The sequence below is a fragment of the Amblyomma americanum genome, chromosome 3 (genome assembly GCF_052857255.1).
Source record: "Amblyomma americanum isolate KBUSLIRL-KWMA chromosome 3, ASM5285725v1, whole genome shotgun sequence".
Lineage (NCBI taxonomy): Eukaryota > Metazoa > Arthropoda > Arachnida > Ixodida > Ixodidae > Amblyomma > Amblyomma americanum.
Window position 1 is genome coordinate 170,574,119 of NC_135499.1, and position 16,492 is coordinate 170,590,610.

Here is a 16,492-nt window from a genome sequence, read left to right on the forward strand (position 1 = left end):
ATCGCGCAAGCTTTTCGTGTAGCCCGACGTGCGGCCTCGAGAGCTACGTTTCCTCTCAAGTACTGCCGTCTGGCTTCACAACATATTTATCGTGGCATTTATCGTGCTTAGCAATGCTAAACCACCAGCCATTTTATGCATCTATTATTATAAAGTATCAAATACTCTTTCTTGTTTAATCCGACCGCAAACAGTACTGCTTCAGCTTAACACTTATTACAATGCTATTAAAAAAAATTCCAAACTTTACGTGGCACGCTATGTACAGTTGGGAATAACTTACAATGTCATTAAACGTTACTAATTGCAATAAAGAAAGTATGATCCTATGAAAATCCCGGCCCAGGCTGGTAGTTTAGACAGCTGTGCAAACTGTACGCGGTGATTGCTGCTGCAATTAACGATAAATATCGCAATATGGCATCGAAGCATTTTGCCGAAGTTAGTCGTTCAGGAGAAGCAGTTTTCATATCATAGCCTTAGCCTACATTCTGAGCGTCTGTTTTGCACCTATACTGCGGCAGGCAGAGACCGCTAGGCAAGTCCTGGAAATGCTTATATAATGGATTCTCAACAGCCTAAATACGCGGTTACATGTACGTAAGTTGCACGAGTCCCTCAAAGGTTCTAATTACTTCATTTCTTTTGAACTGCAGGAAACCGGCAGTGACACAAAGGCCCAGATGATCGCTAAAAAGGCCCCGAGCTTTTGGCAGGGGACTGTGCTCATGATGAAGTCGCCGAATATCCGAAGGATCTCGCTGCTTATGTACATCAGCTGGTGCGTTGCACAGGCTTCACCAGAAAAAAAAAAAAAACAAACTTGACAGGCCGCAGCATGATTCCATTGCTATCATTTAGGCTTCTTAGGGTCTGAACAATCATCTCAAATGTCGCGTTGTGATTTTACGCTGTTGCAGCGTGCGCTACAGAAAAGCACGCTTCACGAGCAGCAAGCTGTATGTTCTTGGCAGGCATGGTTTACAAAAAGCAATAAATTACTCCGCAATTTTTGTGAGCGTTAGTGACATTCGCGACACGTGTGCAAATGCTGAAGGCGCCACACTGTCAGTCCGATCGCATTACAGCTTGACATTGATTTTTCTACGGCACCATTTTGGTAAGGTAGAAAAAAGCACAATTTTGCCACATGTACCGTGTTACATGCTATTCAATTCACCATGTGTGCCAAACGAAGACAATGAGCGTTTTAAGCACTCGGAATACTAAAATTGTTTATTTAATGTGGCTGCACAAAAGTTCCCTACAATTTGTCATTAAAAGCATGCCTCTTTGGGCCGGAAAATTTAGATGCCGTTTGTTTACAAAGATGGCAAAAATGTCGCTTTGAGGCGGTCTCTTTTGTCACTACTTTGTGGCGAGTAGGAGAATAAATCTAAGAAATTAGACCGCGATGAAGTCATCCTTCAGGATAGCCACGATCAAAAGGTCGTCATAAGCAGTAGCGAGTGAGACTGGCCCCATGGGCTGTGATAGGTGACGTTAACGCAGATCGAGGTGCACCTATGCAGGTTCTTGGTTCCAGTTGCCAAGATGTTGGAGACTAAAGCGTGCAGCGTAGGTTTTCTTAAAGCTGCCATCGAAGCCTGTGCTCTCATGAATGCGCGGTGCCTAAATCAGGAATTTGCGCTGCGAATCCCGCGAGCGCTGCATTCCATGATGGTCGCAATAAATTCAAGCCCGAAAATTTTGAAAAAAAGAAACTGCAGTCACTGGAGGTATATCTATGGCAAACGACAGAAAAAGTACTGTAAAAAAACGAAACTCCGAATTTTCTGTTTTAACAAAAGATATTTGTAGCATTCTGTTGTTACTACAAACATTCCTATTGTTTCTATGAGTTCATAGTATTTTCGACTGAACTGGTAGTAACAACAGAAATGTTTGTAGTAACAACAGAATTTTCTTTAGTATTGTGCTGCCCCTTGTAGCGACACTACTGAAAAATGCTATGGCACTACAGAAAAACCTGTCGTTAAGACAAAACCGTCAAAACATTGTGTCGTATTTTGGACACTATTCTGCAGTGTTTTTTTTTTCGACGGGGAATGCCAGTATTGATTGGCGCCAGCAGCGCCATCTCTGCTCGGAGTATATTATTCGCTGTGCAATCAGCTGCCTTTGATCTGGGATTACGGGCTGTATATGGGGCGCGTTATCCCGTCTCCTTTAACTCTTCAGTCGCGTTTGGCGTTTTTGACAAATAAGTTAAATTGCGGTTATGGACCTCGGAGCCGGGACAAAATATGCTTTCATAGTATTGATAAATTTCCATGAGGGTATTAATTATGTGCGAACGAAGGAACGAAAAGCACAACACCGCCCGGCTTTGCTCTTTATTCCCCTCTCTAGGTTCACAATCAGCTTGTGTTACAACGGCACTACAGTGCAGCTCGGACAACTGGGCCTGGACGTATACACCAGCTATTCGGTCGCTGTGGCTTCCGAGCTGCCAGTCAATATCTTCTGTATCTTTGCGTTGGATGCACTGGGGCGGCGCTGGCCAAGCTCGATATGCATGCTAGCCGGCGGCGTGGTCTGCATCCTCATGTGGCTGCTTCGAAGCGGTGAGTGATGTTATGTTAAGGCTCTGTTCTGCTTTAGGGCAATAAAAGACTCATGTCGGCGAAAAACGAACAGTCGTACGTCAGTACCTGTGTCTTAGTACGGAACTATTTACCATCTGGATAAACAACAATCACCGTATGTGTCTTACTTATCAACACCTTTGCTTTCAGGCTAGTCGAGATCTATATATGGGCATTAAGTAGAGAAGGCTAGCAATGTGAGCAGTAGTTTATTAGAACATCACATGCTTTTAGCTCTCGTTGTCGGCGCGCCGCGGGCGACCTTGGAGCCGTACCGATGGGGAGAACACGAAGGTGAATCTAAAGGAAACTTGGCGAAACTTCCTGCCTGCCGCCTGGTGCCTAAGTGCTGCATTACCGCCGCATTTGCGCGTGCGTCAACAGCCGCGAAGCCAGCGTGGAGCGAAGGAGCATTCCCTCCGTCCTACAGCCCGAGTGGTGCACGCGTAGTCCTCGTGACGCGGGAGTAAAGCGAGAGACGCGCCCACCTTCCGCCGTCCTCACTGTTTAACAACGGGTTCCGAGCCTCGCCGAAGGATGGCGCCATGGCTCCGCACGAGACGTTGCATTCGGCCGCCCGAGGGACGCTGCGGACGGATGGTTGTGTTTGGTCGAGACGGGCCTTGTCATACAACGAGGTTCAGTTTTTAAAATGTGCTACGTCGGTACTGGAAAGCATTTAACGCTTACGCCAGCTCTCGACTACGAGAAAGTGTGCATTATTTTGCAAAAATTCTTCTCCGATTCATTCGTTTGTTCCCTTACAGCGTTTTCTGCTAGAAGGCGCTGCACAGCTGCTCAGTTTTGTGTTCCCACTCACAACTTGACATTGGAAGCCTCATAAGAACCCCTGAAAAATGACCTTCATTCGATTGGTCGACGGGTAGCGGTCAATTCTAAGATAGTCTGACTGGCTGCCTTCGCCTCCACAAATTATGCATCTCTACGCTACGAGAAATGTCATTGGAGAGGAACATAACGATTTATGACACTTCAGGCCTTCAAACGTATACTACGCAATAAACAAGTGCCGTCGCTTTTCGTCTCCATAGAAACGCGGCTAGTGCAGCAATGACTTCAACCGCAAAACCATGCTGGTTTGATAAAAAAAATAAATAGCATTAATACTGCTTCGAGGACGGTTTAGTATTTAGACATCGCGGGCCGTAAAAAAATACCGATTAAAAATCTAGAGCTAATGCAAATTTTATTAGGCATGTATGCAACCCTTTTCATTTGGCTCACGGAACTTCGGGGCCATGCAGAGAGAAGGTCACAGCTAAAAAATCTGAGTAAGCAAACCAACCATCTCTTCTGTTTTTGCGTTTACCAAAGCAGTTCTTTTTTTTCAAGTGTTATTGCGATTTTACCATGCACCTTTGTCGGCCACTTCTCGACTTGTACAGCAGGATACTGCTTGCACTCATTCAGCACTTCACCTCTCAAGGTGCTGCGGCAAATTTCCCGGGCCTCACGTCAAGCTTAGCCGGCCTGGCAGGGCTCATTAGAGCGATAATGAGTGGACCCGGGCTGTGCCCGAGATTGAGGCCGCAGACCTAGACCGGCTCCAGGGCTCCAAGTCTCGGGCTCAGGCCGGGCTCTAGTCCTCTAGCCTGTACTAACCAGTGTTCAGTCTGCCCTGTTATCTAATTTGGAGCTCTGTCCTGCAGTTGGACCAGATTACGTAGATTGCTTGCGTTCCTATGGATTTCCAGTTTTTATACATGAGTCAGCTGATATCCGAGACTGACAGCTCGAATCACACCGGAGTTATTAAAAATAAAGAAAGAAAGAAAGAAAGAAAGAAAGGAAGAAAGAAAGAAAGAAAGAAAGAAAGAAAGAAAGAAAGAAAGAAAGAAGGAAAGAAAGAAAGAAAGAAAGAAAGGAAGAAAGGGTAATGAAAAAAGTTTAATGAAAGGAGATATCGGACCTTTGCTTTACGCTTGTTCAAAATGCCAGTTTTCCTGTTCAAATGGCCCAACCGATGAAGGGCAAGAATTCTGGTAACTGCTTCCAATTTGCAGAGGCACGTCCTGAAAAATAAAACTTCACTTCTCGGTCCACAATTTCTGGCAATTCCTTCATTCTAAAATTGTATCTAAGCTCAGCTTTGCTTTGAACACTTGGTAGAGCTAGAGTTCATTATTTCTGAGAACTCTGAAAGTGCAACAATTCAGTAATGAAAGCAATTGTATGTTTTAATGCATTCGAATAGATGAAAAAAAACAAACCCTTGTTCGATTCATCACAGCCTCAGTTCCCTATGACCGTCAATAAACAAACAAACTCGAAAAGAAAAGCTAGCGTTGGTCCAAGCTGAAGTTCTTTCGAAAGCTGAGACATAGCCGCAAACTTTCGAATGAGCCGTCAGAGGTATTAGCTCCGATTCATCTTGCTTACAATTTTCTTCAACTCCGTGCCTGCAGATTCGGACACGTGGACGCTCGTGATGTCCACGACGTTGATCTTTTTCTTCTCCGAGGGCTACAACATCGCAGTCCAGGTGGCATCCGAGGTGTTCCCAACCATTATCCGGGGCCGCGCTGTACTGCTTCAGAGAATGCTCGGAGATGTCGGTGGCCTGTTGGGAGCCCAGGTAGCCTCACTGGTAGGCTCTGTCAATGATTTTGATTGTGTTATTTCAGTCGTTACCGAAGCTGCTGTTTCTAGTTGATTTCATATCGGTGTGGACCTCCCGCGAATCACTGCTGCCTGTAAATTGCTCTAGAGACTAACCAAAGAATAATGTTTCTCATGAGGTGCTGCTGTGTATGACCACCTTACAACAAGTGTGCTGGTTGCCGGCTTGGATAAAGGCGAAAATAGATCAGTGTAACGATTCCAGAACGTTGCGATTATATCGGCCACCTTCAATTCAAAGTAGCCTTGAAGCGTGCAGCTTTTGGAACAACGCTGTCTGCTCATTACCCTAGAAGAAGCACTACAGTCAAGACTGACCTATACTTGGCATGCTCACAAAGTGAATACCGAGTATGTAGAGGCTTACCGTATTTACTCGCGCGACGGATGCACTCGCAGATGGAACGCACATCGTGCCAATGCTATGAAAAAGCACAGTTTTTTACCCTCGACTGTGAAACACATCCCTTTCTTACCCCCCGTCTGTCGCTGATAGCGGTGATAACGGATGCCCGTTTTAGAACGCTAAAACAACTACCTAAACTACAAAACTGCCAACTGTCGAATACGAAGGTTACCGTACTTCACCCTACGGGACGAACAACCAATAAAAACCACTCCCGGTCCCAAAAAGGCTTCTCTGTTTGATCTGCCATATTAATGACTGTGGCAACTTGTTGCGGTTGGGCTGCGCTTTAAATGCTACGAATTTGTCTAGAGTTAACTCTGTGTGTGCTTCTGTCGAGAGCACTATGGACCGCGAGTTTAAAGTACGCGATTAAGATAAATGTTGCTGACTATGCTCTCGAGTGCGAAAATCGTGCCGAAGAGTGCGTTTTATTTTATCTAGAGAGTGACTGGTACCGTATGAAGTATTTAACCCACCTGCCTAGCTTTTGTCCCCTTTTTACCCGTTGAAATATATTCTGAACATCTCACCTCGCGTAATGAAAGCTGTCCTCAAAATTCTAGGTTATATTTGGGAAATAAAGTGCGTTCAATGTCCGAGCAAATATGATATTTGTTTTGATACTATAGCTGTTGGCTCCCTATTTCTGATATGTGTGCTTTTCGTCCACGTTGCCGCGAATATCTGCGGAAGCGTTGATTTCCAAAAGGGGTTCATCGAAACACAAGAGCAATCCTCATGACACAGATATTTTCAGACGACGAGATTTCTTCTGAAGCTTGAAAAAAAATGATAAGGCGCATTCGCAAGCAAAAAAAAAATATTTCCACATTTACTTGGGAACTAAACGATTAAACTTGGGGCGAGTCAAGCTGTCTTATACTTTGCAGCTTTTGCCCCTTGTTTTCCATCACAACCTTGTACCTGCTTGTTTGTGGAAATCAATCAGTCAATCAATATATCAATCGATCAATCAGTCAACCAAGCAACCAACCAACCAACCAACCAACCAACCAACCAACCAACCAACCAACCAACCAACCAACCAACCAACCAATAAATAAATAAATAAATAGATCAATCAATCAACCAACCAATCAATCAATCAATCAATCAATCAATCAATCAATCAATCAATCAATCAATCAATCAATCAATCAATCAATCAATCAATCAAAGTGTTCAAGCTGCAATGTATTTGCAGTTGAACTCTGTAAAAGTTGTATTACTAACTTCCCTTCTCATCGTTTTTTTTTTCTCGGCTCTTTCCTTCAAGGTTCATGTGGACGCCTATCTTCCGATGCTTGTGACTGGCTGTTTGGCCTTGCTGTCCAGTGTGCTCGTATTCCTCCTGCCGGAGACGGCAGGAGCAGAGTTGCCGCAGACCATAGAGGACGGGGAGCGGTACGGCAAAGGGCAGGGTCTCTGCTTCTGCCCGCTTTTTGCCCGTGACAGCGAAGCACCGGCAATAGAACAGCCTTCCTCAAAGAAACGGTAGGACCACGCAATGCATCTCACACAACTGGTCAAGTTTCCTCGCAACTTGGCTTCGATAAGTATAAGGTCGTTTCAGCGTCGGTGGCGGCGCCACGCGGCCTCTTTCTGAAACAGCGAGCCGGTGATCGCTCTTCGCGACGCGGGCGACTCCAGTGGTTTGGAGCGTGAAAATGCGCTTCAAAAATGAGAAAATTTTTGCTATTCCACTGTGTGTGTGAATGAACATTGGGAAAAAAAACAAAAATGTTCCTGCAAGCAAGTAAAAAGTGCAAAAAGCAGTGATTAAGTGCATTGGGCAGATTGGTGAGGGGTTTAAACCTCATGGTCCGTATGTTTCTCAGCGACGTAGTTTGTTGACGCCACGATACCGCGTCGTCAGTGCATACCTGTTCGGAGTTTATACGATTATCGTAGCGAACTGCACCTGCATTAAAGCAGTGCAGTGCTTTAGCTTCAATGCTTTATTAGCGGATGTGAAGTATGTTGTTAATTTTTGGCGAATGTTTGTATCCAAAAAAATATTTTTCCTTCGTTCCCTTATGTATTTCACTGCATTGCAGCTGTTCGTTACGGCTGTGATCCAGCTTCACTCTATTCAGGTCTAGATTAAACGCGGCTTTCTGGCCTGTGATTGCAGCCGCCGAGGTGGCTCGGTGCTTATGGTGATCGGCTGCTGGCCCGAAAGACGCGGGTTCGATCCCGGTCGTGGCGGCTCACATTTCGATGAAGGCACAATTCTAGAGGTCCATGTACTGTGCGATGTCATGTGCACGTTAAAGAACCCCAGGTGGTTGAAATTTCCGGAGCCCTTCACTACGGCGTCCCTCATAGCCTTAACCGCTTTGGGACTTTAAACCTCCGTAAAGCGTAAACCAAACCGTCTGTTCGCTTGATCACAGCGCTTCTCCGAAGCTAGTCGAAAAATGGATTTCGAGCACTAATTTGGGCTGTTCTATTAAGCTGAAATCACCCTCTGGCTGCCGCTTCAAACAATGTACAGTACTCACGGATTGAAATAGGACATTCGGAGCGCGTGGCCGTCGCTTCATGGAGCGCCGCCCGTAGACGCTCATGGAACCAAGGTGGTGCATTGTGGTATGGCGTGAGAGGGAGAACATCTACAAAGCAGAATTGTTCCTTCTAGTAGCCAATCAGCCGGCCTGTGGTTTACCACATGCCTGCGTGGCACTGCAAGGCTAGCGCTCCGAATGTCCTATTTCAATCCGTGAGTACTGTACATTGCCTGTGCTATTACCGCTTATGTGACCAACGTACACTGCAGACAAACTAGCCGAGATATTTAGTATAAGATCAGCGCGCAATGTATGCACATTCCGTATATAAGCGGGTAAACGCCGCAATCGTCTAAGCATAAAATATAGCGCCAGACTGTACGGGTCAATAAAGCAGTTCTTGAGACTACAGCTTAAAACTCAAGTGTAGTATTGCGCTTTCCGGTAGGGACGAAAACCGCGAAAAGAGCGAAAAAAAGTTGGGCACGGCATTTGCCGCCCAGTAACACAGCGAAAGAAAAAAAACGTAAAAGCTGAGAAAAACGAGTTTAAAGTGTTTGTAGCACTTTACTGTGCCGAATTCGATAGATGTTCCAACGCCGACGGAGTTTTTGGGGCACTTGCTAACTAGGCATTACATGCTCATATCGACGAACATTTATTTCCAGCCTGTAATTCGGCCAAACTCAAGAAAAGGTTCTTATTAAAATCTGAAAATTACTTACCGCTGCTTGCCTAGACAATAAACCTCCCACGAAAGATGCCGCAACGTCAAGAAGCCGCTCTGCTTCTTAGAGACGCATGCCATAGCAGCGGCGCCATCACCGCCTTGTCTTTAATGTACTGACACCAGCTTCTGCGCTGTTTCGGGCTCCCACGAAAAATTGGTGCATGTATACAGTCGTCAGCACGTCTGTCTAGAGCGCTCGAAAGGCCAGCTCTTGGCTGCATGCGTGACGCCTACCGGTAACGCCTGGTTTGGGATACACTAGGTATGTTGAGGCAACAAAATGAAAAAGAAAAATAGGCCTCACCCGCACCACATATGTATAACGGGTTTAATCGCAATAGTAATATGAAAGATGTGGCCCTTGGGCAATTGTAATTTTGCCGCCCGAAGGTGGAAGTGCATCTGAGCATGCGACGCCACACTGATGACACTGCCTCCATCTTTATCACCACGCAGGACCGCAGCCGCGGTCGCAAATGATCGCCGCTGAAAGCGATCGTGCAGGCCGCGGAATCAAAGCCGAGATAACACGTTTCGGAAAAATTTTGCTGCAGGGTGTGCCGAGACGTGTTATCTCTGCTTTGGTTCTGCGGCCTACAGCGCCCTCAGCGGCGATCGGTTGCGACCGCGGCTGCGGTCCTGCGTGGTGATAAAGATGGAGGCAGTGTCACCAGTGTGGCGGCGCATGCTCAGGTGCAGTCTGGCTCAAACCAGGCGTTATCGGTAGGCGTCGCGCATAAAGCCAAAAGCAGGCCTGTCGAGCGCTCTAGGCACTCAAAACAAAAAAAAAAGTGTGTCAAGGGAGTAAGTTGTCCCCTAGCCCGGTGCGCTAGAGGACAACTTACTGCGTTTTTACTACCATATTGGTGTATTTGTGTTTAGAGCGTAGGAGGCAGAGGCACGCCATAGCTGGCCTCCTCACAAAAATTTCTTTAGACAGTCAATAGTATGTATGTAGACTAGTCTACGAAGTCTATAGACTTTCTATAGACAAATTTTGTAGACTAGTTTAGAGACAGTCAATACATTTATGACATACACTTTTAGTAGACTTGTCTATAGACAGTCTAAAGACAAATGTCTACTGAAAGCCTAATAGACACAGGTCTAAAGACAGCGTGTAGAGGATCTATAGACTTATGGTCACACACTTTCTATACATTTCTATCTATAGAGCCTATACACAAATGTCTACTGAAAGTGTAGTCGACACAGATCTATAGACAGTCTATAGACTATCTATATACTTATGGCCATACACTTAAAGTAGATTTCTCTCTATAGACAGTCTGTATACAAAATTCTACTGGCGTCTATTAGACAGACTGTCTACAACCGTTGAAAAAGGTCACCACGCGGCCTTCACAAATGACATGATGATCAATATACTTACAAATTTAGTTTATTTTCAAGCTATCCAGGCTGCGAATATGCAACACATGGACCATAATATGCACCACATTGTGCAAATAAATGTTAAAAGTAACGGTTCGACTAGTTTACTCAGAGGCATTCTTGCGACCTGTTGTCTGCAGTCAAACATCGGCCATGTCGGCCTGTACGTCACAAAGGAAAGAATAAAAGGGGAACTGAAAAAAAATTCCAACTCTTTCTCTACACATTTGCGTTACAACGAAAGGCATATCCTGGCTATCCCGTTCTATGAATATAATTTTGGTATTTTGGTTAGGTTTATGGGGTTCGAAGACACAACGTGACTCGGTATGAGAGACGCTGTAGTGAAAGGTAGCGGATAATTTCGGCCACCTGCGGTTTTTTACTGTGCACTGACAGCGCATAGTACACGGACCTCTAGCATTTCGCCTCTATCACAATGCGACCGCCGAGGCCGGGATCGAACCTACATCTTTCAGGTCACCGGACGAATACGATAACCACTGAGCCATCGCGCCGGCGTCATCGTTTATGTAAATACGCATGACAAATTCTAAGCGGTCTTCATAAAACATTCTAACTAAGACCCATAATCCCTGGAGCAAACCCCTGCAACGAATACCTACTGCCAGTACTGATCTCTGTATGGCGTTCCTTTTACATTAATTGGAGCAGAAGACTACGGATAATTGTGCCACACATTAGCATTGACTCACTATCAGCTGTTGTGAATGTCATCCCCATAAAATGCGCATTCAATATTCAATGATCATTACACAGGGATCCCCAGAGGAGAATATTGCTGCGTTTATTTTTATACCCGCTTAAACAAGCGCTTCAAAATACCCTGCGTGAAGCCTGGTACGCTGATACTCAAACGGGCACAAGCCTTGCAAAACGTCCCAGGCAGACTGCGAACCAGTTCGTCACAGTTTTGAGGCCATAACTTGAAGCACAAAGACAGAACAGCATAATCATACATCAATCAGCGCGCGCTCTTAGAAACACGCGAGTTGCAGCGCTTCCACGCCGCGCTCATTATCCAGAAAAATTCGAACCGTACATAGTGGCTGCAGCTGTGTCGTTTCAAAAGCAGACGTGAGCTTGAGACAACATACGCATTACTGTCAAGATGAAGTACCGTCTCAAATTCACTTAGTTTTTCCTTCAAGGGCAGCCCGAACAGAGCAGTGAAGCGGTGGTTCTTGCATGCAGGTACTCTAACCTAACGCTGCTGGAAAAACCAACGAAAGCGCTCAAAGTAGGAACTATTTCAATGAAATTTAACGTCTTCATCAACAGGCGCTGCCATAATTACACAGCGCGAGCTGAACTGCATTCGTGGCGCAAATAAGCGCCGAGTTACATTGGTGTTTTTGTAATGAACCAGTCTGAGATCAGAAACGCATACTCTGGCTCTCGCCCAAATGCTATTGGAGAAATCTGTGCACGCGTGAGAGGGGTTTGTGACCGAGCCTCTGGGAACGAAATGTAAGCCATCTCTTGTCGAGGTGACCTTTACTCGGCTTTCAAAATGAAGTGCCCGCAGGCCCGCTGTGGCAGCCAACGGCTCGGATAGCAGAGGTGGACGAATCCATACGAGTGCAACCAAAGGGGAGATGGCAGGCTCGTAGGTTCTTCGCGGTGTTTGTACGCGCTGGCCATTCGCGCCGACAGTGACTTTTATTCAACCATCGCAGTATAAGCATTCCTCCAGCGGCGCTTGGCTACAACCTTGTCGAACGTACCGTGGTCCAGTCTATAGCGTTACAAAACACCTTTGGTAAAACGGCGCTGTCGACGACACACACCGAGCGAGCGTCTACACGTAGCAAGCAATGCACACTTCTCAATGAATGGCACTCCATAGTCCGGACAGGCGATAACACTAAGACTAAAAAGCAAATGTAATCCATCTCAGAGCGTGAGTGTGCGTATCCAGAGGGGCCAAGTAAATCGAGCCCACACGGCGCTAACTAACGCATAGTGCCATTTCGGCCGTCATTCACGGGCTACGCGATAATGCTGGCCGCGCATTATCTTGGAACACGACGAAGCCAGTAGACAGCTCGCGTGGAGCGGCTTACCATCACGGGTTTCACACCCACTGACTTTCCGCGCGTTAGGAAGGACATAGCGGCACAGACATAAGCGGCAGTAGTCGAGAGCCCGATGGCTTCCGCTGTTTATAACGCCGCTTACACACGAGGACAGGAGGTTTGTCACTGCGCACATAATCTGTTCTGCACACACAGCTCTGCTTAGAGTGGTTTAGGAAACCAAATGAATAAAAAATAATCGTGTAGACTTACCGTAAGTGGACGATTCATTGGATTTCGATGAAAACGTAATCCCGGAGAGAACACGCCGACAACACTGCACATGCGCGCACATAGTTGTTTGTAGCCCGAATGATTTCCCGCCGTCTCGCGGTAAAATGGGTAAAACGCGAAACAGAAACCCATTTCACGGTCGTATCTTTACTGCTCGCCCTATCGCCCTATGTAGCTTGATCTGATGTCAGAGAGCACACAGAGCAATTTGTTTGTAAGCTTAAATTCTCCGCTCGCGCTTTAAAAACCTTATTGTTTTTATAAGGTTTTAAAATAGAAGCCAAACCTTAGTGCTTTGTCCACACGCGCCGCATATCCCACCGAATAGTATGCGGCACACTTTTCGAATAGTAACTAATAAGTTGCATAGCATAAAGTATTCTTCTGCGTGTGTTAGTGTTCAGAAAACTGGTATGGGCGACATCAGCGTGCCATCGGTTCCGAAGTAACAGGTGTATAAGGAAGAACAAAAGAAATATTGACTTTGTGATTGTGGCGTCGGAGCACTTTTTCCACGCTCTTCGAGACTCTTCTAACGGTGTTTCTAAGAGATGGACACATCCTTGAATTCTCACACCCGTCTTTCCCCTTTGTTTTCACGACGTTTTAAAGAGAAATGTAGAATCGCTGATGAAATGTTTCTTAAGCGCGTTGGACAGTAATGATAAAAAAAATGAAATGGAATTGTATCGAGCGATTCCTTTAAGGGAGAGCGTGTTCGTTTTATGTAGTACAATTTGCGGGCACCCTTGCTTCAGGAATGGCTGCATTTCCTCGTTTTACCTGTTAGCATTAAATATTCTTGAATTGTATTCACGATATACCTCACGGTATAACTAAAAGGAGCTTTTAAGGCTCCCAAAAACAGTGCCCTGGAGGGCTTTGCAATGTCCTCACACAATATTTTTGAAGCGAAAGCTTCACTACGCTAGGTAAAGCCCTTTCACCGTGCGTTGCCGGTTGACCTTCAAATGAGCCAGAGGTCAAGTGTGCCTATAGGCCTTACCATAAGTGGCCCAACAAGGTGTTGCACCATTTGACTTTTGACCTTTCGATTCGCCGGTAGAGGGCGGTAGAATAGTCACGTGACAACCACGTGAGGCCGTGCGATGGAAAGTGCCATTGTGGCGTCAGTCTGGAGGGGAATATATAGGCCGCAGCGTTCATTGGGTGAGGAACCTCTCGCTTTCAACCATTAATTTAACTGCAACGTGCGAGGGAGGCAGGGTGGGCGCGCTGCCTATCCAGTGTGTGGAACGCATTCAACGTTACAGACGCCAAGCCGCGTCTACTTGCCCGATACACCACAGCTTTCGCTCTCTAACCAGGCTCAGCAGTGGTTAAACCGCAGGTAATTTTTTGTAATTCCCGAAATAGTGAAGAAGATGGAGGTATCTAGCCATAGGTGTGGTCACCCGGTGCACTTCTCCTCATCATGCAGTGCAAAAAAATTGACATTGTTCTGGACTCGGTCGAAAGGCAGTGTTTAGACTTTCAGACAAAAAATAGGGTTGTTATAGACTGGTCCTCAGACTATAGACTGTCTATAGTCTATAGATCGTTTATAGACGGTCTACAGGCTATAAGGCTGCTATGGACTTTGACATATTGATAATATACAAACTAAAAGAAATTAAGCCTATTATGGACTCGGGCTATAGATAGTCTACACGCTTTCTATAGCCAAAAGGAAATTAGGGCTGTTATAGACTTATGCCAGTGTTATAGATAGTCTATAGCCTGTCTATAGACAGAGGAAATTAAGGTGGTTGTAGACAATAGACCGTCTATAGACGTCTATAGTCTATAGATTGTCTGTACACAAGGAAAAATTAAGGCTGTTATAGGCTTTAGCAGTTATAGACTAGTCTATAAATTGTGATAGACCGTCTATAGAAGAAAGGAAATTAAGGAATTTATAGACATGGTACAGATAGCCTACAGAGCCTCTATAGATAAAATGAAATTAAGGAATTTATAGATATGCTATACCCCGCCGCGGTGGCTCAGTGGTTAGGGCGCTCGACTACTGATCCGGAGCTCCCGGGTTCGAACCCGACCGCGGCGGCTGCGTTTTTATGGAGGAAAAACGCTAAGGCGTCCGTGTTCTGTGCGATGTCAGTGCACGTTAAAGATCCCCAGGTGGTCGAAATTATTCCGGAGCCCTCCACTACGGCACCTCTCTCTTCCTTTCTTCTTTCACTCCCTCCTTTATCCCTTCCCTTACGGCGCGGTTCAGGTGTCCAACGATATATGAGACAGATACTGCGCCATTTCCTTTCCCCAGAAACCAATTATTATTATTATAGATATGCTATAGATAGTCTATAGACAAAAAGCAATGAAGGAATTCATAGACTTATGCTATAGATAGTCTATACAGACCGCCTATGGACAAAAGGAAATTAAGGCGGTTTTAAACTTTTAGTCTATAGTCTATATACAAAAGGAAATTAAGGTGGTTATAGACTTTAGACCGCAGATGGTCTATAGACTGTGTGTAGACGTAAGGAAATTATGGCGGTTATAGACTTTAGTCTACAGATAGTCTATAGAGCGTCTATAGTTAAAGGAAATTCGTTGGTTGGTTTTTGTGGAAAGGAAATGCCGCAAAAACTGTCTCGCGTATCTCGGTGGAACGTGTGGCGAAAACGGTGGTAAGGAGAAGGCCTACGTGGCAGTGGAAGGCGCAACACGCGTGCTTAGCGTGCCTGTTTTTTAAAAAGTAAGCTGGAATGCAATGCGACTTCAGTTTATTCATCTTTCTTTTGTTTCTATTACGACAGTGCGTATTCGAAGTTAGTACTTCTGTTCGTAATTTATCACATTTTTTTTGTCTTTCGCAGGGCTGGCCTCTTTTCATTTCAGAAGAAACTGCCCGTGACTCGACAGCCTGCGGTTAACAAGGGCTTTCAAGACGACGCAGTGGTGCCAACGATATATAATACTATTAAGTGAACAGAGACTTAAAACTTCTGCACCTGTGACTTCGCAATCTTTTAGTGCGAAACCGCTACATAATGGGGCCAAACCCAACCAAAAATCTTGTGTGAAGAATCGAAGTAACTCGGGTAAGCTCGGGTTAGTTCGGAGAAGCGTCGCGCAAGCTGCAGCCAATGGGTGGAGGGTGTCGCGCCAGCTGCCGCCGAGTGGAGAGAGAGTGCGAAGGGGAACAGCAAGAACGAACACATGCTTTCGAACGTCTTCTTGGTTTAGCTACGTTAAAACACATTCATTTTTTGTGGTGTTGCAGTGCAGCCGCAGTTTCGTAGAAAAGGACAAATATTTTCTCCATGTTTGCGCTGAAAATGCATATGTTGAACGGCTGCGCTCCAGCTCATTTTCGCGCTACATTCAGCAGCGCACATTTTCTTTTCATGCACTCTTTCCTGGTGATCTTTTTTTTTGTGAATTGTGCGTCAAGATTGCATGTCAATACAATTGGGGAAACACATATTTAGACATTCTGGGGTTTTTAGTGGCTTTAGGCTATGCAAAGTCGAAGTGACTGAACGAACACACTGTAGAATGATACTTGCTTTTCACAGATTCTGCTCTCTCACGTAATTTATTTTAGCACACATAACATGGTGAACAAGGGCTGAGGAGGATCCTCAGTCTGCTAGGCAACGTTTCGACAAGAGCACTTTCCTTCATCTGGGCGTACTGCCCATGCAGTACCGGGTCTACCGGTATTCCGGCGTACACATCACTGAGGATAAATTAGTAGTTGATCAATCGGCGTAATAAGGCGTGTCTTCATCGCTTATTGAATTTCTGCAGTATATTCTACGGTCTGATTGGCCGGCTGCTATGTGTGCATTTACATAGCCCGGAGTCTGACAACGGACTCGAAAGGAGAATTG

At 45.5% G+C, this 16,492-nt stretch overlaps 1 protein-coding gene across 3 annotated transcripts in view; it reads left to right on the plus strand.

Annotated features, from left to right (window-relative positions):
- Positions 1 to 15,996, plus strand: part of LOC144123465 (solute carrier family 22 member 7-like) — a 46,712-nt gene extending 30,716 nt beyond the window's left edge. For all 3 annotated transcript variants that reach the window (XM_077656286.1, XM_077656287.1, XM_077656285.1), the window contains 5 exons: positions 657 to 781; positions 2,374 to 2,588; positions 5,036 to 5,217; positions 6,935 to 7,152; positions 15,473 to 15,996. In XM_077656286.1, the coding sequence (XP_077512412.1) occupies positions 657 to 781; positions 2,374 to 2,588; positions 5,036 to 5,217; positions 6,935 to 7,152; positions 15,473 to 15,584 (852 nt within the window). In that variant the 3' untranslated portion in view covers positions 15,585 to 15,996. The remainder of the gene's footprint in view (positions 1 to 656; positions 782 to 2,373; positions 2,589 to 5,035; positions 5,218 to 6,934; positions 7,153 to 15,472) is intronic.
- The last annotated feature ends 496 nt before the right edge of the window (positions 15,997 to 16,492 follow it).